At 40.9% G+C, this 21248-nt stretch overlaps 2 protein-coding genes across 3 annotated transcripts; one reads left to right on the top strand and one right to left on the bottom strand.

Annotated features, from left to right (window-relative positions):
• The first annotated feature begins 1378 nt into the window (after window positions 1–1378).
• cdc7 (cell division cycle 7 homolog (S. cerevisiae)) lies at window positions 1379–9890 on the top strand. Of its 2 annotated transcripts, none has more exons than XM_063221965.1 (11): window positions 1379–1741; window positions 1960–2046; window positions 2242–2377; window positions 3511–3604; window positions 3955–4097; window positions 4528–4591; window positions 5631–5726; window positions 6700–6884; window positions 7000–7082; window positions 7770–7919; window positions 8859–9890. In XM_063221965.1, the coding sequence occupies exons 1-11, from the start codon at window positions 1657–1659 to the stop codon at window positions 9194–9196; spliced, it is 1461 nt and encodes a 486-aa protein (XP_063078035.1). In that variant the 5' UTR covers window positions 1379–1656; the 3' UTR covers window positions 9197–9890. The 2 variants fall into 2 exon arrangements, with proteins under 2 accessions (XP_063078035.1, XP_063078034.1); XM_063221964.1 differs by having other exon boundaries at window positions 4528–4816.
• glmna (glomulin, FKBP associated protein a) lies at window positions 9883–21022 on the bottom strand. Its single transcript, XM_063221963.1, has 19 exons — window positions 20810–21022; window positions 20358–20419; window positions 20113–20238; window positions 19910–20023; window positions 18946–19054; window positions 16990–17236; window positions 16607–16709; window positions 15795–15976; window positions 14024–14077; window positions 13707–13737; window positions 13452–13541; window positions 13320–13361; window positions 13150–13223; window positions 12946–13030; window positions 12554–12663; window positions 12069–12132; window positions 11506–11626; window positions 10513–10592; window positions 9883–10068 (listed from the first exon to the last, which is right to left on the bottom strand). Exons 2-19 carry the CDS (start codon window positions 20394–20396, stop codon window positions 9976–9978), a joined length of 1764 nt encoding a protein of 587 aa, XP_063078033.1. The 5' UTR covers window positions 20397–20419; window positions 20810–21022; the 3' UTR covers window positions 9883–9975.
• Between the last annotated feature and the right edge of the window lie 226 nt (window positions 21023–21248).

Here is a 21248-nt window from a genome sequence, read left to right as displayed (position 1 = left end):
TCAATATAGGCCTAAACTGCCGGGGGAAATCCTGATCTGTGTTCATAGTGCAGCCTTTTATAAAATTTGAAGTGGCCCACGAATGAAAACGGCTCCCCACTCCTGCTCTAACCTAGCAAAGCAACTGGAAGTTCCACACGCCCCCCGCCCCCACCTTGAGCACCTGCCCCCAAAAATGTCTGTGCATGCCACTGGATTGTATAGTGTAGTACACTCTCAACAACAGCATGGTACAAAAAGTTACTTTATCCTCTCCAAACACCCTTAGTTGATGTAAAAAGTGAAGTCTCTGCTTCATCAAAGAGGTCTTTGTCTACATATCAAATTCGAGTGTGTCTCTAAATTAGTTTACATTTAAGTACAGTACACTTTGTTTGGATAATGAAACTTTTTTAAGGAAATTTTTAAGAAAACTTGTAATACAAAACCCACCTGTATTGTAATGTACTGGCAAAATTGTGTGGTGAGGCATAGAAGATTTATTTTTCTTACCCAATCTACCAGTATTTTCACTCTTGAGAAATAAACCCTCATTTTAAACGAAAAGTCAGTGAAAATGGGGGCCTGAACTAAATTAAGTGGGAAATATGTGTAATGTGCCCTTTGAACTATCCAAGAATTTTGTATAACATCTTTTCCTATAAATATATTTATCTCACAGTCATTTTTATGTTCAATTTATCAAGATATTAGCAAATTAGCCTAGGCGTTTTTAGTGTAAAATGGTTCAAATAAGAAATGCATGATAAATATGATAAAGCTACTGTTCTGCAAAGGTTATCATACCAATTCATAAACTAGACATATATAGCAATAATAAAATACCAACAAGACTTTGCCCACCCTTTCGATTGCGATCGGTGGTCTGGCTCATGGACTATTAAGTTACAGATGTGTGCTTTCATTTAAGTTAGGGGTCCCCAAACTAAGGCCCGGGGGCCTGTGGGGCCGGATGCGGCCCGCCAAGCCCCTTTGACCGGCCCTCCACCTCTCTGCACCTCTCACCATGTGAACTGGCCCAAATAAGCAATCCTCAATCTTCTCTTGATAGTTTCTCATCTCACTGTAGCCTAATTTATAAACAGGCCTGCCATTTCTATTGTATCACTCATAAACTGTCAATCACTATATTTTTTCTAACCTTTCCTTGCTATTTTTACATGGTTATTAGAAATTAAAAGGAATACCTGTGGTATTTCAAATTTTGGCTATCACTGGCAGTGGCCTAGTAGCCGACATGATTGATTTCTTCCCCTGATCACAGTCAGGAACGATAATGTGGCCCCCAGAGAAAAAAGTTTGGGGACCCCCGAGTTAAGTGGTCTTGACTTTTAATTTGGCGAAATGTCACTCTGCTGTGACCCGGAAGTTATCCGACTGGGCGCGAAACCTGCGAAACCTTGTAAACAACACGAACGAATCTTGCTCAAGAGTGAAATAGTTTATAAATTATTGTACAGGCGCGTTTTATTTCACAAAATGAACGACCGATGAACTGCATTTTTACTTTACAACATACCTGGGAAGATGTGCGTTATCAAATATAACTTCTCAGCGAGTTGCTCACGCACTTAAAAATACTAAAAGGGAGATTTGTTCTGAGCAACAAAGTGTCTCGGCAAAGATTTACTAAGGGAAGTTCATCTTAAGTTCTTCATGGAGGGACAACTCAATACTGACAGTGATCTTTCGGACCATAAGTCCAAACGTGGAAAGTTTCGTGGAAAAAGGAAAGTACCAAGTAAGTGAATTTGCGTTTTGTCCTCAAAGTATGTTGATCAGTCATGCAACAGCCACAAGTGAAACCGTGTCGTGCTCACATTAAATACCCCTCCAATACGTTTTGTTAATGTGTCACACACACAAACAAAAGAAACATCTTGCTTGGGCAGGTGCAGAGCTACGGCGGCGTGTACTTGTACTTTATTTATGTTATTGATGGTTTGTCTCTTTTCACAGGGGATGTGGAGCAGGAAATAGCCAAGCTGTGTCAGGATGTGCCACAACTCACAGAGGTTTTCTCAGTTGTTGATAAGATTGGCCAAGGTGACTGCACAAAGTTTTCCTCTGTGTTGTTGAACAGTTTTACCAATGTGTATATTAGCTAACTTATCAAAATTTGATTTTTAGGAAGGCTATTTATTAAGGGCATCTCAACCCTTCTAACCAAGTATCCCATCTCATAGAGTTGCACCACTACGGTGATAACTCAAGTCCTATAATGCTGTCTTTCTGTTTTAGGTACTTTCAGTTCAGTTTATCTGGGAGAGGCCCAGATGTCTACAAAACAGAAACAAACGTTTGCTCTGAAGCATCTCATCCCAACCAGCCACCCACTAAGGATAGCTGCAGAGCTGCAGTGTCTGACTGTTGCTGGGTAAGATCCTTTAATTCAGGGGTGGGGGAACTTATGGTTGGGGTCTGTCCTATCCATCCCCTGATACAATTTGAATGTAATGCAATTTCACATGAAATATGACATTTGTAAAAAAAAAATAAAAAAATGATGAGGTCAAGGGGGTATTTCCTCCCCCCCAAAGGTTGAGGACCACTGTTTTAGATGGTTCACGAGTAGGGTTGCCAACTGTCAATGTAAAACAAGTCTGGGGGTCCTCCTCCAGAACATTTTGCATTTCTTAGATGTAATTTCATGCATTTGAGTGCATTTTAACGTCCCGTGTCCCTTTTCTGCTCAATACGTAACCCGTACTTTTATCTCTAAATACGAGACGGTTCCGTATTTCAAGGGATGGTTGGCAACCCTATTAGGGATGCAAGATATATCGGCCAGATGTATCAGTATCGGCCGATATTTGACATTTCTCAACACATCGGACATCGGTCCGCTAGGTAAAACTGGGCCGATGTTAACGCCAATGTTTTTTTTTAATATGTTACGATTCTAAAAGATTGGACTTGACGGTGACTTTCATTTAGAGATGCACCGGATCCTGATTTTTAGGATCCTGCCGGCTACCGGATCCACTGCTTAAGATCCTGCCGGATCCGGAACCGGATACCGGATCCTACGAAAGGGTTGAAACACATAGCCTACTCGCACACGTGGGCCCTTTTTATCACGTTGGCTCAAACTATTTTGACTGAAAAGCCTCGGCTACCAGATCCTGGATCCTGGAACCGGATCCGGATCCTGTGAAAAACCCTATTATCCTGCCGGATCCGGAACCGGATCTTGGATCCTGTACATCTCTACTTTCATTATTTGTCTTCTAGTTTGTCTCTCTTTTTTATCTAATTTTATCACAGGGAGTTAAAAAGTGTGTTTGGAAATAAGAGGACATTCAAAAATTCTGTTTGTTTGCATCATTGTCAGTCTGTATTAAATGTTATCTCTTTAAAAAAAAAAAAAAAAAAACATTGGTGTCGGTTATTGGAGGAAATTTTTCACATCGTGCATCCCTAAACCCTATTTATGAGTGATCTGAGTTAACCTTGCTGGGTTAGTTCTTGGAATAGCACCCTCATCTCTGGTGATCATGCTTGTTTCAGTGGTCAAGAAAACGTCATGGGCGTGACCTACTGCTTCAGGAAGGACCATCACGTGATCATCGTCATGCCATACGTGGAGCACGAACCCTTTGTGGTAAATATATCACTATAATTCTATTATACCATTCTACTGTATAATACATATGGAAGAAACATTACCAGTCAAATACTTTTTTTTGGAGTTGTAACAAATAGTGTAGGATTTAACATGCACAAAATAAAAATCTGCTCTCCATTGTAATTTTTGTATATTGAGAACATTTTCATAACTAGTCTGTCACACATGCTCTAAGCTTAGATTCTTGTCTTGATTTCATGGCAGTCACTCACCGAACTAACATCAGTGCATGGTGCCACACTTTTATTTGTTGTGGTCAGGGCCTATGATGAGTACAGTATTAGCAGAAGCCATCACAACAAATAACCACTATCTTCTTTTCCTAGGACATCCTTGCCACCTTGACAATCAAGGAAGCGTGCCAGTACATATTCAATCTCCTGGTGGCACTGAAGCACATCCACAAATATGGGATTATTCATCGCGACATTAAGCCCACAAACTTTTTGTACAATCGCTCCCAAAGAAAGTAAGTATACTGAATAGACATGGAATAATTCAAGGTCTGTAATAGTATGAACGAGGTATGCACTGATGTGCTGTAAAGATCTCACTGTCACTGTCTCTCACTGTTTATTTTCTATTTGTTTTTTTTGTTTTTTTTTGTGTGTGTTTGATGTTCTTTACTGACCTCACATTTGTGTCACTTAATCAAATGCTTTATTTATTTGTGTGCCGGGTATTCATTGTTTATTTATCCAGTTGTTTGTGTAGTTATTTGTTGGTGGATTTTATGTTGTTTATTTATCCATTTATTTGTTTGTGTGCAGATATTCATTGGTTGATTTATGCTCATTTCTGCTCCACTTATTTCTCCATTTATTTATTTATTATTATTATTTAGGCATTGTTGGATTTATGCCGTATATTTATTTATCCATTTATTTATGTGTGTGTAGGTATTCGTTGGTGGACTTTGGGCTGGCTCAGGGGACCCCGGACACGGCCATCGACCTCCTGAAGGTGGTGAACTCCAAAGCACAGAAGGGTGTAAAAGGCACTCGGCCACCACCACCACAGCACTCCAAGGAGAAACCGCAACACTCTTCTTCTCTTCCACCCCCCGCCACACCCGCCGCCAACACTGCACCAGCACAAACGTCTCTTTCTCTGTCCACCGCTAAACCACAGTCTGAGAAAAAGCCCTGCACTACCAACACACCCGCTGCAGAACTCAAATCTAAAAAGGTCTCCACTTTCTCGCCTAGTTTTGTCACAATTTTAAAGGGGGATAGTTGGTTCTTTCTTAAGGGCTTACGAAGTTGACGTGCATTAACCCACTTTTATAAGCTTTGGAGCCTGAGATATTTAGGTTTTTATAGGCTGAGGGCACCTTTTCCCAAAAAGGGCTTAGGCATTCACCAGGCATTTTTTGCCGGTGCCTCGGGCTGAAGTGGGTTACCCACACATTCCTTACACGTCCTCCGCAGTGACTAAAGTGACTCTTCCAATGTCACATGCGTCAAGTATCAAAATAAGCAAAGTCGTGTTATGCTACGCATTGACGCATAATGCCAGTCAAAGCGTAGAGATGCATAGCCTTGTGGGCGCGTATGCATTAAGCTGTGTCAACAACGTAAGCCCCCTTACACTTTTTCAACTTGATACTGGCCACTTCTTTGCAGTGTACTGCCCTGTGTTCAAGAAATGTACTATAAATGAATCGTCTCATTAACCCATTTAAGCCTGATGCTGCGTATACGCTGCATTGAAGTAGGAGCCTGGAGCAACGTAGACGCTGCATTCAGGCTCTTTAGATTTTAGTTTTTTATAAAAATGTGGCTATGTAAGAGCTGAATGAACATATTCTAATGCAAGGTGAGGGCCCTAGCTTTTAAATGCAACTATTACATATTTTTTATTTGATTCGGAGGCTGAGATATTTAGATTTTTATAGGCTGAGGGCACCTTTTTCCAAAAAGGGGTTTGGAATTCAGCAGGTGTTTTTTTGCAGATGCCTTAGGCTTGAATGGGTTAATATTTAATGTTCCTGTTTTCTCAGGAGTTAATGAGCCTTTGTAAAAAGCCCCGGTCCGTGTTTGGAGAAAGGAACATGAACAGTGTTAGTTCATCTGTGAAGTTGGCCACAGGAGTTGAGGTACTCTTCCATCATTTTAGTATTTTAATTTGATGTTCTGAGTGAATTGTTCAGCTTAGAGCAGGCTTCAGTCTTAAATACTTTGACTGTGAGGGTGTTGGACCAAATGTTCAACTCAGTTTGTCAGAAAAGAGGCTGCACCTTGCATAACTTGTTATTATTATTATTATTATTATTATCATAACTTGTTTTATATTGCAAAAACGCATTTCGGCATACGGCTTCTTAGGTACATGCCGAATTGCGCTTGTGCAATAAAATGGAGCGGTCTCTTTTCTGAGAAACTAATTTCATGTTCTCTTTAAGCGTCCCTATACGCATAACTGGCATGATGTCACGTATGCCCTGTGCGTTATGCCCCTTTTTGAGGGATAACATTGGGGAACAAGCCAAGACAAGGCCCTGTTGGTGTTGGGAAAGAAGAAGCGAAAGACAAGGACCTGTAGACTAGCGTTGTTCACGTTCAACATGCCTAAGATGTGTTGTTGTTGTCAGCTGTTCAAATAATATATCTAAACAGCTGTGGCTGACGCATGGACTGTGTTTATTTAGGCTAGCCGATGTTTCATGTAAGTTAACGAGACATTCAGTTTGTTTTCCCCCACAAAGGGCGGGACAGTTCCTTTACGAACTAAGTACCCGGATGGCCGATAATGCGTATAGGAAAGTATTTGTCTTAGTAAGAAAATATTTGTCTTTGTGTATGTGAAGCTTGTCGGCTTTGATTTCACGGCATGTCTTTTGAAATGTGGGGTTGTCAGGTATAGATTAGAAATTAATTAATTAAATACAGGAGGGTCCCGAGGCGCCTGTGCTGTTAAGGTCTTTGTTTTATTTGTGCCACACGCACTAAGTGTTTAAGATGTCCTTTTTCCCTTGAAGAATACCTGCTCTTCACAATTGCTAAAGACCCAAGGCAGCGCTCCCTCGTCTCTCTAAAAATCCTTGTTCTTCTCTTTTTTGCTGTTTGAAGTTTGTGAAGTCCACAAATACAAGAGACATGGTGAGGAAGATGTTGCCAGCCAAGCGCCAGTCAGCCACAGCAAAGGACCAGGCCGCTGCTGGCCAGAAGGACAGGGGCTCCTCCTCCACCATTGACCTGAGGCTCACCTGCAGTTGCTTCCTGACAAACAATATCTGCAACATCTGTCTCTCTAGGTACAATAGCCTACATGTGTTACACGTGTCTGTGTCTGTGTCTGTTCAATGCGTTGCATCGTTGCTTTAGCAACTGTCATATATTTCTCCCCCTTTTTCCTCTATCTTTTTGTAGGAAACAACAGTATGCCCCAAGAGCTGGGACACCTGGCTTTAGAGCACCCGAGGTTTTAATCAAGTGCCAAAAACAAGGAACAGGTAGGACTGGCCTACAACAAAGCGATCACACGTCACTAACTTAAATATTTATACTGTTAAATGATCCACAGCTAAAGCCATCCCATGATGTACATGAAAGAGAAAAGTATTCTGGAGAAAAGAAAGTATTGTGGTATTGCCTTTTAAATGTATGAAGTAGTTGGAAAAAGCTTGCACATCCAAACGTCTGACCTGGCAGCAGCACAAACTAATAACTAATAACCGCATCCACCAGGATTTTTTGTTTTTGTTTTACACTTATTTTTGTTAATTTTGAAGAGGAGATTTCACCTGAAACAACACGGAAATATATTTGAAAAAATGTGTGAGCAAAACAAATTCTGGTTGAAGCGGACTTTTCTCTTTTTATCCATTTTAAATGCATTCAAGAGACTGCACATAGTAGTAGTCTGCACGCTTTAGCTCCGCTTTGAGGGTTTATTGAAGTTGTACAACGTTTCGACCCAACAGGGTCTTCGTCTTCATGAATAAACCTTCAAAGCGGAGCTACAGTGTGCAGACGTCTACGTTTCATACATGGATTCACCGTGTTTGTAAACACAATGCTGTGAGGCAGGGCAAGAGGTTGAGTTGTTTGCAGCTAGTGTCACACAGCCAGGAGAAAACAAAAATGTAGAACCCATGTATTACATTCTAAATGTGTGTCGTGTGTTTCTCCCTCTGCAGCCATTGATGTGTGGGCCGCGGGTGTTATCCTGCTCTGTCTCCTGAGCGGCCGGTATCCCTTTTTTAAAGCAAGCGATGACCTCATCGCCCTGGCACAAATCATGACGATCCGTGGATCCAAGGAGACTATGCAAGCTGCAAAGACGCTGGGTATGTTCAGTTTTGACTTAATTTTTTGGGGGTGGGGGGGATTTATTGGTTATTATCAGACAGGATAGTGGAGGACAGACGGGAAATGAGTTGGGAGAGAGACACACACTGGGAAGGGCTGGCAAAGGACCCGGGCCGGGAATCGAACCTGGGTCAGCCGCATAGTAGACACGTGCTGTTAGCGCTACGGTAGAGCCTTGACTACTGTATATGTCTTGCTTTGATTCTTAGTGAAGGAATGTTGTATATTGCCTTTAGATTTTAGTATCCAACTTTGTCTTTACTAGCCGTTTTGTTTTATTTTCCCTTGAATATTACTTAGTGTTCTGGTAACGCTTTGTAATATTTTTCAGCAGTTTCTTTCCAGAATTCATACTGCCCATTCACGTGTTACCTTTTTCACGAAATAGTAACCACCAACATTAAATTCAAAGTATTCATTATAACTGGGAAAATCGCTCTTTTCATACATGAAAAGGTGGATCCATCTCTATGTCTGCCATTTTCAATTTCCAGAAATAGAATATTTTTTTAGCTGCAAAACTTTGGTCATACTAGTAAAAAATAGTTTATTACTTAGTAAATATTGATGAAAAGGTCAAATTTGGGAGTAGACAGCACAGTTTCAATGATCAGCATGAGCAATACCTACTCTGGAGAAAATCTGAGGCACTCAAGGTTACAATAAAAAGTGAAATATTGTAACCTTGAGTGACTCAGATTTTTCTACCTAGGCCAAGTTTGAGAGTCCCTATACTGAGGAGAACCAAGGGAATAAAGTTGAAGACCCAGAAGCACTCAAATTTCCTGTTTTTTTTATTTTATTATAAGTATTAACTTGATGTTGGGCGATATCCTATAAAAAAAATCCTATCAACTTTGATGACATGGCTAATAAACTCTTGAACTTGAACTCAAAAGCGGCTTCTTCTTTAACAGGAAAAGAGATTGTGTGCAGTCAGGAGCTGCCATGTCTGGACCTGAGGCGTCTCTGTGAGAAGCTGAGGAGAGCCCAGTCCTGTAAAGACGAGGCCGTCCTGAAAGAGTTACAAACCAAAAGCCAGTCCAGCACTCCCAAACATCACGGACCACCGCACAAGGCCAGTGCACACAGCGAAGAAGGCTGGGATCAAGTCCCCGACGCCGCATATGATCTCCTGGACGGCCTGCTCGACCTCAATCCAGACACGAGGCTAACGGCCAACGCAGCCCTCCAGCACCCGCTGTTTAAGGATATAGACGACTGTCTGGGGCCTGACGCACAACAGGAGCTCTGATCAGTGCCCACAATAGATATTGAACACTAGATGCCGCACATTGACCACCCCTTAATGCTGTTGTCAATTGTAGACAAGGCAATATGCAGGTTGTCCTGTAGGTGGCAGTAAAACAACTGTGAAAAGCAGCGTCCTGGACCAAGATAGTGGTGCCCGAAGCAGCACATGCCATCTTGATGTGTGGTCACATGTTTGAAACTGGAGCTTCTAAAAAGGACTGTTAGGGCCTCTGCACACCGGTTCCGACAAAGTGAAGAGCATGGCTCTGCCAAAGCTCAATTCCACAGTTTTCAATACAACCCCACACAGCGGCGCAGATGTTTATGGCAAGCGGTTCCAACAATTTTGCTTACCCCTGCACACTGGCACAGACAGCAAATTTAATCTCAGCAGGGTATGGATAATCAATGGGGAGCTCTCCCCTAATCGGCAGCTGACATCCGCGCACATTGGCGCTGGTGTGCGGTGTTGTATTGGAAACAGTGAAATCAAACTTTGGCAGAGCACGGCTCCGCATTTTGTCTGAACCGGCGTGTGGAGGCTCTTAAAAGGACAAGATTACCATTCTTGGTTGTACATTTTAATGCAATGACTGTGATAACTTATTTATTAATATGCAGTGAAGTAAAAGTTTGTAAACAGTTTTAACAGGAGTTTTAACTTTTAATGAAATAAAAATGGACAGAAAACATCATTTGAATAGATTGGTGAGTAACTTGACTTCTAGAATCAACAGGAAACAAGGTGTTTGACCATAATGGTGGACAGAGAAAAGACATTCACACAGTTTGAGACTTGGCCTCCATCACTTCCTCCACTCTCCCCAAGACGCTCTCAATCAAGTCAAATGTGGACAGGGCAGAGTAGAAGGCCTGAGATGTAAACAAACAAACAAAAATACACTTGTTAGGATGTTCTCATTTAAGAGGTCAAGATGTACTGTATAACCACAACAAAACATGAACAGGGAGAACTACATTACACCGCTATGGGCAAGGAACATTGACCCTGTTGAAGGACCGCAACCTAAACTTAACTTAATTTACAATATCTGGTACCATAATATAATACCTTGGCCCTAACTTAACTTAATTTACAATATCTGGTACCATAATATAATACCTTGGCCCTAATGTAATAGATTTATCTTGTACAGTAGTTTTGCCTTTGATTCCAATGGGCTGTGTTGTGTGAAACTTAGCCTTTCCTAGAAATGCTCATTTGTCCACTAACACGACTAGTCTGATAAATGACATTCAAGCAAACATATTAGTTAAGTTGTCAGATTCTGATACAAATTAAAAAATAGAACTCACCTCCAGCTGCATTTGGGGTGTGAGGTTTGGTAGATTATCATTTCCCACAGTTACCGTGCAGGGAAGTTGGGGGCGGTGTTCTAATAAAAAGCAATGAAATGACCATAGAAACACATACATCAGTCATTCTTTTGGGGGAAATGGACAGTATAAGGTGACCTTTGGCACATTTACGTTTTCCTTAAATTCCTTCTGACAGGGTTCCCACGGGTCATGGAATTTCTGGAATATCATGGAATTTCATAAACGTTTTTCCAGTCATGGAAAGTCATGGAATTTTACCATTTTGCATGCACAGTCATGGAATATCATGGAATTTTCTGAACACTTGTGTAAAAGCAAAAACGTTTTTGCTTGGTATATAACATTGTTTCTTTCTTGTTATACTACAACGCTGTAATGTGCAACATTCTAGAATGCAATGAGCCCACTGAATTCTGGTGGTGGCTTGGCGTTGGCTCTTGGGGTGAAGATAAGTGAAGATTTCGCACTTTAAAAAACTTTTTAACATAATTTCTTTTTACCGAAATGGTCATGGAAATTCAGTTTTTTGGGTCTGGAAAGTCATGGAAAATCATGGAATTTTATATCTGAACTAGAGTGGGAACCCTGTTCTGAATTGACACAATGAAATGTTTTCCAAATTGAAGTTATCACAGCAGATACTTATCGGTAGTAGTAAATCAAAATAGAGCTACATTGTGTGCCATTAATGTGTTCACCCAGTAGAAAGCAAGAAATAGCACCATGTCTACGATTAGCATGCCTGAGATCTCTCAAATCATGCATGTTTGGCTATAAAATGAGGAGTGTAAAATCAACTGAATATAACCACTAATAGTTCAATTAACTTGCAAAGATGAGGACATCTTGTTTATCCAATCACATACAAGAATGGGAATGTTGTTTAGCTTACTTTGGTGTACATAAATTATTCAATTATTTTCCTGCCGCGGCCCTCACTTTGAAAACCACTGATGTATGATATCTCACCTTTGTTTGTACCGAGGGTTTTCAGCTCTGCTTCATAGTGAGCCTTGGACATGTTGAGGCCCATGCGTAGCGGCTTGATGAAGTCATCGTGGATTGTGTGTACTTCTGTCCATATCCCTGTCTTGAAGCAATCAACAATATACTTTACGTCAGCGACTACTTTGAAGCCATGCTCCCTTGCGCTGTATACTGAACTACTTGTAGAAGTGCAGACCTCCGCCAAGGAAGCTGTTCGATACAACATTTGACCACGTTACACCCTATCTGCCTTGTTTTTGTGGAGTTAGAAACTGGCACTAGAACTGTCAAAATTCGCCCCATCCCGCAATGATGAAGAATCTTTTTTTTTTATTTCCTGGATCCACATTGTGATCCGGATCACCACCAAAATGTTATGCTTTTAATGTTGCTTTTGCCATTTGCAAGAACTCCACAAAATTTAATCCAAATCCCTTCACGACTTTTTTTACATCCCTCAGACAGACAAACAGATAGACAAAGCAATGTGACCGAAAACATGACCGTTTTGACGGCGGTAATATTATTCCATGTACTGCTCTTACCTCATTGTGGCACTCTTTGTCTCTTATTAACAGGTACCGCAGAAGGTTGAGGGCTTCCATTATCCTGTAAAGTGACAAACATTGGATAAAAATGAAACACTGATGGTAGTCAGGGCCGTATTAACGCACAGCTCCCAGATATGGCTGCCGCCTAGGGGCCCACACCTGCCAGGTGGACCCTGATTGGCCAAAAGTGTAAACATTTGCAGCATTGTGACAAGATGCAATATTGAAAATGTCATCAGTCACGTTCAGTACAATCGGTAGACCTGTTATTCTTAAATACCTAGCTCGTAATTATGACACTGTGTATGTAAAGGTGTTGCGAAATTTGCCCTCCGGGTGGCCCACAATAACCTGTATCCTAGGGGCCCCAGGCCACCTTAATCCAGCCCTGGCGGTGGTGCATTCAGCTGAAGGTGCCTAACAGGACATACTCATCTGTTACCATGGTTACTGCATTATCATCATCATCATCTCCTCACCTGTCCAGGTTTTGCAGCAGGTCCGTTTCAGCCCCCTGTGGCAGGCTCAGCACCAGACGCAGCAGAGGCATCAGATTGACCCCTTGGAACCAAACATTGCCGTTTCCAGGCTGAAAAGGCAGCAGAGGACACTTCAATTAGATTAGAATAGAATATGTTATTTGTCGTTGGAACACAAACAATGAAATTGAGCACTCCTTGTGGATTGAAGCAATAAATAATTTAAAATAATTTAAAAATGAATAAATAAATGTAGATATAACAAATGTGCTTTGGTAGCAGAATTTAGTACAGTACTGGCCGCTGGATAAAAGCTGTTTTCAGTCTATTTGTCCTGTTTTCCATGGATCTGTAGTTCATACAGAACAGATAGTAGTCTCCATTTCTCGTACCCTCAAGGAGAAATCCACCATATTTCTGATGTTCTTGATGATTACTCCTTCTACTCCAGAGTGGTGACTTGTCCTAAACATGCACCTGCAACAACACAGCATGATTACATTATATGAACTCCATAGTCACATAACATAAAATGTCATATGGTCTAGAAATTGTGTTGAGATTTATCGGTTTACACTAAAATTAGGCATGCTTACCTCAAAAACTTGTATTTGGCCTGAAGGTTAAACTTGACGATGCTCAACTGGAACACAGCTAGTCCTTTAGTCCTCTGTAACATATGAAACATCCGTCAGACATATGAACAGTGTCAGAACCATTAAAAGGTCTCAACAATCTTTGGTACTATGACAGGAAGACATCTTACCAAATGATGAACAGGACACATAGTCATAACTTTAACCAAATTCTGAAACACAACAGAAACGTGTTAATGACACTGACCATTATTAGGGGGCTTGAAAATGGCAACAACAACTACAAAAATTAAATGTTTTACCTGTGGAACACTGACAAATGTTTTCAGCTCAAGTAGTTCTGCTGGCAAACTGCAGTCCTCCACTCTGACCAGACTTTTTTCATACAGGTCCTTCAGGAAAGCAATACGTTACAGATATACTTATACAGGTAATACAGATATACTACATGGAACTAGTCACTGGTTATATTTAAGATAACATCGACAAAAGACATTATTTACCAATATATTAATCTACACTATGGTGAACAGGCAGTAAAAACAGAAATAACTTACCAGACCCTTCTGGATATACATTTCTTCGGTTCTGTGAGAAAATGTAAATTACGATTGTTAACTCTTCTCAGTAGTAATGTTAGTGTGAATGCCTAAATACAGAGGTGGCCTAAACATTTGTCACAGTAATCCACAGCACTGACAGACTCGAAAACTTGAAAGCCATTTGTTGTAGGCTCTTCTTTGACTCACTGTTTAATTGTTTTGTTTAAAATGGACTGGACCCTTATTACTACTGCAAACTATCAAACTGAAACTAGTCTAATTTACTGGCTTTATTAATAAGGAATTTATCTAATTCAACAAAAAAGACTTACCTGCTTAGCAGCAATTCAATATATTCCATGTTGCACTGCAGAATGAATACCGGGCTAAAGGACACAGAACAGCACATATGTGATTTGTGAATAGTGGTGTGAAAATTCAATTTAAACAGTCATACTTACTTGGGTTAAAATTATGGGTTTTGGTGCTGCCCATCTTTCTTCCTATAAGCCTACTTAAGCAGTAAAGTACATGCAGTACATTTCACAATTTCGAGCACACTTATAACCAATAGTACATGTATTTCAGTATTGTTTTCCGTCGTTTTCATATTTGACAAATGAAGACGCTTTGTCGAAATGTACAGTAAGTCTAATGCACTGTAAATACAGCTCCAGGCCTTTTTATTAGAATAGCATGAAAAAGTTGATTTATTTCCATAATTCCATCAATAATGTTAAACTGTCATGGATTGTAGATTCATGGCCCAGTTTTTTAACTATTGCAAACATTATTTTTTTTCTTTTTATATACGTTGGCCTTCCAGCTCAAAAAAAACATGAATTGGGGAATTCGCATTATTAGAATATTGTTATAAAATCACATTTTTCTTCATCAAAATTCGGGTCACATTATATCAGTTGAAATTTGGTACTTTCTACATAACATGCAATGGTCAATACTTGGTTAGGACATTCTCTGTCTTCATAATGGCCATGATGCGTTTAACATTGAAGTCAATGGAAAAACAGTGCATGGCAGTTATGGAAGCCCAGATATCCTTGATGCTTTGCTGTCAGCTGTTCTTGTTTGTTGACCTGGTACCCCACACTTCACTCTTCAATATACCCTGTAGATTTCCATGCCACGTTTTGGCGCTAACTCACCAGTTTAATTCTAAATAACCAGAAATGAATCCCCATTGAAAATGAATGGGGTTTAATTTCTGTTGAGTTAGAATTAAACTGGTGAGTTAACACCAAAACGTGGCATGGAAATCTTCAGGTATATTGAAGAGGGAAGTGTGGGACACCAGGTCAGCTATACAAAAACAGCTGACGGCAAAGCATCAAGGATATCTGGCCTTCCATTACTCCCATGCACTGTTTCTGCCATTGACTTCAATGTTAAACGCTTCATGGCCGTTATTATTAATAATATTAAGACAGAGAGAGTCCTAACCAAGTATTGAACATTGCATGTTGTGTAGAAAGTACCAAAGTTCAACTGATTTGATGTGCACTGATGTGAAACAAATTTTGATGAAGAAAATTGTGATTTTATTACAATATTCTAATGATGTGAATTCCCCAATTCATGGTTTTTTTGAGCTGGAAGACCAAAATGTGTAAAAATAAACAATTTAATGATTGGAATAGTTAAAAAACTGGGCCATGAATCTACAATCCATGATAGTTTAACATTATTGATGGAATTATGGAAATAAATCAACTTTTTCATGGTATTCTAATAAAAAGGCCTGGAGCTGTAAATGAGAAATAGCTAAAAATACACACTCGTGGCATCAGATTTATTCCCTTTTGTCCCCGTTTACATCTCAGACTTAGAAATCACACAACAAGGGGGGGCACTATGGTGCAGCACGCTCAGCCCCCCCACAGTTGGGCTTACATTGCCCACGAGGACCCCTGTTTGAGTCCGGCTGGGGTCATTTCCAGACCCTGCCCCATCTCTCTCCCCCAATCATTTCCTGTCTACTCTCACACTGTCCTATAATAATAAAGGCCAAAAAGCCCCCAGAAAATACTTTTTTTTAAATAAAGTCTCACAACAGATAGTCTGAAGTTGTCCCTGTTTGTTTACCTCAGAACTGCGGGCAGCGTATCTATGGCGATATGGTGTACGAACAGCAGGTAGGCCAAGTTGGCCAGGGACTCCTTAGGGTAGCGCACCTCCTCCTCCAGGAAGCCAGGGGCCGCATGCTTCTTCAGATACGTATGGCACAGGAGGTCCGGAAGAGACTCCCCAATATCTGAAAGAATGGCCTGAAAGTCCACAACAAAACAAAACCCACATAAACACAGGGAAATGAATGAATGTGTTTTTTCTTCTTCTCTGCACCATGGACAGTGACCTTTGACACTCCTGGACACCTTTTCATTTTTTTAACCCATTGATGCCTGATGTTGCGTTGGGCAACATTGGCCCTGGCGCCTGGAGCTGCATTACGCAACATTGAGGCTCATGAGATTTGAGACAACTTTATTAAAGATCTCTGTTTGTTTGGAATGAATGAACACATTCTGATGAAAGATGAGGGTCTTAGCATTTAAATGCAACTTAGTGCATATTTGTATGTGCTTCAGAAGCTGAGATATTTAGGATTTTATGGGCTGACGGCAGCTTTTCTTTAAAAAGTCTCAATGGGTTAATGTGTGTATACTACTGGACACCTTTCCCTCAAGATTAATAAATGATACTGTATTCCACTCCACTAACGTGTTGATAACGAAAGAATATGACAGATGATAAGTTAACTCCGACAATAAATAGACACAAACGTGTGTCCATAATGTTCAGAAAAAAGAAAGGAGAACAACAGTGGGTCATTTTCGCCGCAGGTATAGCATCCAAATGACAGGCATGTCTCTTTAAATCTCTCATGAAACACTTACCAAGATCTCTGAGGCAAACTCCCATAAAGAAGAGGCGGCCTCTGGAGGGTCCGGCTGGGTGAGCTTTACCATAAGAAGAGGATCTTTCAAACTCTTCATGCAGCTGAAAATGAAACGGTGGGTACACAAAATGTCAGAGCTGGCTGAGACGTAACTATTACTGTTGATCAATAAATACAGTTGTGTTCTTTTCAACAGTCCTCCAAAGTAACATCTGACTGCGGCAAGCTTGGACAGCGTTGTACTCCAGGCTCTTTTAGATGATTTACCTCTACTTTCTGCACCAGCTTCTTAGTATAGGCCCCTGATGTCTGAGCCCAAAATAACGTCTTTGACCCATATTATGAGGTTAGTGATGATGAGGTGAGGTGATCTCCACTTACAATTTAAGTAGTTCCAGTTTCAGCTCCTCATCACGGCCCACTCCACCACTATTGTTGTTGTTGGCTTTGACCTCTTCCACGAAGGGCTTGACGAACCACAGCAGCTCAGCGCAGCACTGGCCTAAGCTCTCCGTACCCTCCTCCTCCTCCTCTTCCTCTGTGGTGGGCAGCTGGGCCACCTGGGTCATCACAGTGGACAGCGCCATGCCCAGGAAGGAGGCCTTCTTACTGCCAAACTTCAACAGCACTGGAAGTAGACGCAGGTGATGGTGGTAATAAGTCATGATAGTAAGACTGCATTGGAAGTAGAGGCAGGTCATGTCAGAGATAGGGCCCAGTCACTAATTTGGGTAAATGAAGGCACCTGGGCAACCTGGGTCATCACCATGGACAGCGCCATGCCAAGGAAGGAGGCCTTCTTACTGCCAAACTTCAACAGCACTGGAAGTGATGGTGGTAATAAGTCAAGTCAAGTCAAGTCAAGTCAAGTTTATTGTCAATTTCTTTACATGCACTGGTCATACAAAGAATTTGAAATTGCGTTTCTTGCTCTCCCATGCAGACATAGACTAATCTAGGTAAGGACATAGACAGTATAGACATAGACAGTACTCATACATGGACATAGACAGTATGGACGTAGACATTGCTCATACAGACATTTAAAGTGCAAGACTGGACAACAGAAGACTTGTAGAGAACATACATTAAGAGGAGGTATTTTGTTGTTCTTTTTCTAAAAGTCCTTTATAGCGTTCTGACATAGTAATAGTAGCATTTGAAGAAATAAATAATTAAAAAAGGTTTTTATTAAATACACCAGCAGCAGTATGTGTGTGTGTGTGTGTTTGTATGTGTTTTGTGTGCGTGTGTGTGTGTGTGTGTGTGTGTGTGTGTGTGTGTGTGTGTGTGTGTGTGTGTGTGTGTGTGTGTGTGTGTGTGTGTTTAGTGCAGGTAGAAAGTGCGGTGTGCGTCTGTGTGTGTGTACCTGTGTATGTGTGTGTGTGTGTGTGTGTGTGTGTGTGTATGTGTAATAAGTCATGATAGTAAGACTGCACTGTAAGTAGAGGCAGGGCATGGTGGATAAGTCATGAACAGTGAAGGGCAAAATGGATTCGCTAGTTACAATCTAGTGCCACACATAATATGTTTTACTTGTATAAGTCTTCATTCAACCAGCCACTCACCTGTCTGAACTGAACCAGAAAAAACAAGTCAATTGTAATATGTGGTACTGGATGCTAACTACTGAATCCATTTTGCCCATCACTGGTAGGGTGGCCAGACGTCCGTCTTTGGGACGGACCGTCCGTCGTTTCAGTGCCTTGTCCGGCGTTAAGCCGAACAAAAATGCATCAAAATGCATGAAATTGCATCTAAGACACGCACATTGTCTTGAGGGAGGACCCCCCAAACCCCTCACGTCCTAAAATATGTCCTCCTTTTCCCTGTCACGGACATGGTCACCCTAATCACTGGTCATGATAGTACGACTGTACTGTAAGTAGAGGCAGGTCATGTCAGAGACGGGGCCAAGTCACTCATTTGCAAATCACAAGTAAGTCTCAAGTCCTTCCAATCAAGTCACAAGTTAAGACACATTTGACCAAGTCAAAGTCTCATTTTCCCTAGTCTTTAACAAGTCACCAACAGTCACTGCTTTTGGTCATGAATTCACTGCAGATCACTGGGTAAGACATGACGGTAAGACTGTGACTGTGATTTCTTTTCTTTTGTGTTAACACTGAGGCATGAATTTAAGCTCGTCTTACTTTTTGTAAGGAATATCTGAGGTGGTCAGTAATTTCTCACTATACTGACAGGTATCATGCTAGCATGTCGCATACTTCTATTAATTATAAAGTTATTGACAACTTTTATGCACTCAAAAACATGTACATGTTTTAAAAGCCATGTAAATGCTAAAGGTCCGCTTGTGTATAATGGCATTGTTACCTTTTTGTAGTGGCCTGAGCAGAAGCATCAGAGTTTCTGTAATGACATCATGGCTGGCAGCCTCCACCTGCTCCAGCAAACTCACCAACAGCTCTTTGGGACTGCAAGTCTGAACAAAGCAGTGAAACATTATCACAATGTAAAACACCATCCTTGCCAAATCAGAGAAATAAATTAAATAAAACAATATAGAGTAGAGTAGAGTATCATTTATTAATATGTCAAGCGATATTCCTTCAGTTTAACCACTTAACCTGAAACATGACGCCTCAATCAGGATGCTGAGAGCTAATACGAAATATGCTCCTCCGTGCCATTATCAGATCTTTGTGCCATTATAAAGCTTGACCGAAAACAATGTCAAATTTAGGCTGTAAACTCTATAGAGTATGTGTCTACTCTGTCCGCCTGTCTTAATGGCAGTGTCTGTGGTGCTACACTGCAGTTCCAACACATTTTGGGGCTCAGACGTCCGGTGTTACAACCACAGCTAATCCACATAAATGAATTAGAACTGGTAACAAATGACGATGATCCACTAAAAACAACATTAACAAAAGCATTTAATCCGTACAACAGTGACATTAGCGGTAGTTTCACCACCCTGAGTGATGTGCGCTACTACAAATGCAGTCATGGGTAAGCAGTTAGGGCATCAGACTTGTAGCCCAAAGGTTGCCGGTTCGACTCCCAACCCGCCTGGGCTGGGAGTAATCAACCAGTGCTCTCCCCCATCCTCCTCCATGACTGAGCATGGTAGCCTACCGTCCCGCCGCACTGCTCCCTTAGGGAGCCATTGAGGGTTGCCCCCTTGCACGGGTAAGGCATAAATGCCATTTCTTTGTGTGCAGCGTGCAGCGTTCACACTTGTGTGCTGTGGAGTGCTGTTTCACAATGACAATGGGAGTTGGAGTTTCCCCGATAGGGCTTTTCACATTCACTAAAACATCATTGACCCACAAACCTTCAGTAAATGTGTGAGGATAGCATGGCTATGCGATAGGCTCCTTTCATCCTTCTTCAACACCTCTTCAACCAGGAGGCCCACAAGATTCCAGCCCATGCATTTCACTATGCCCTGTCATGAGAGACATTATATTCAAACTGCGGGAAAATACCTGAACAGTTTAGAGAGAAAGGTTACATGTGAACCCATTGTTGTTATACCTTATTTTCCTCATCAATGATTATGCTCAAAACATGTGCACTGTGACCCTCTTCTATGCACTGTTTAACAGCAGACTGGAAACTGTCGTAGTCTTCAGAGGAGTAGGAATCATTTTCAATTCTTTGCTAAAAAATACAAGCATGACAGATTATGTGATAACAGTCAATGAGTGTTGCTAAAAAATGAAATATAAATTATCAGGAGCAGTTTAGCGGTTTCCCTTCACAGGACAACTATGGCTTACACATCTTTGGACAATGTCACTGAGTTCGTCCACAGCCATCTCTCTTGTCTCCTGATGAGAACCTAAAAGGTTAAACAGCATAAAATACCCATAATTAAGATCAGTATTTCTTAACAAACTAAGAAATTGAGATTCACTAAAAGAAAATAAAAACACACTAGCTGTTGTTGCCTTTGCTTAAAACAATGCAGGAACTATAGTGTTATGGTTGAGATATAAAGAATTTGGAAGAAAAGAGACCTGAAGCCAACTTGACAGACATTTGGACTGTCTAAAAAAAAAGGTCAGGACAGGCACTGTTTTACATGATTAGAAGAACTAGGCCTGTATTATATAGTTCAAAAGTATTGGTAAAGTGCAACTCTTATTCTGGACTGCACTACGATACGTTTGTAGTAAACACTGTTAAAATATGTTCTTGTGTACATAAAAGTAGAGTAGGTCAATCTTACTTTTAATTTTGCATTCTCAATCTGGTCTTTCTTGGGGTTAGAATTCCACGCAGCACTAATTTGCACTCCTATATTCAATAGTCAAAACCAGCAAAAATGTGGTCCGCCTTGTAAACTGATAAACATAAATGTGCAGTGCAAAATATCTTGGCAAAGTATAAGAAACACGACAGGTAAACTGAAGAGATGCTCTGCATCATGCATGCGAGTACTGTTTTCACTTCCGTGGTTGGATCAACTTCTGGCATCAAGGAGAAAGTACCAAAATAAAAGATTGGACATCATGAGAACCTAACTCGGTAGAGCTACAGACGCGCAACCCATCCGTTTCAATATACGTATATGGAATTAGAAAATCGATTATGATTTCCCGATTTTTTTCTTTATATCTTTATATTATTATTATTTTGCATTTTGTTATCAAGTAATTGCAGTCTTA

This window comes from Engraulis encrasicolus, chromosome 17 (assembly GCF_034702125.1).
Source record: "Engraulis encrasicolus isolate BLACKSEA-1 chromosome 17, IST_EnEncr_1.0, whole genome shotgun sequence".
Taxonomy (NCBI): domain Eukaryota; kingdom Metazoa; phylum Chordata; class Actinopteri; order Clupeiformes; family Engraulidae; genus Engraulis; species Engraulis encrasicolus.
This window is presented reverse-complemented; position numbering and strand designations above follow the sequence as displayed.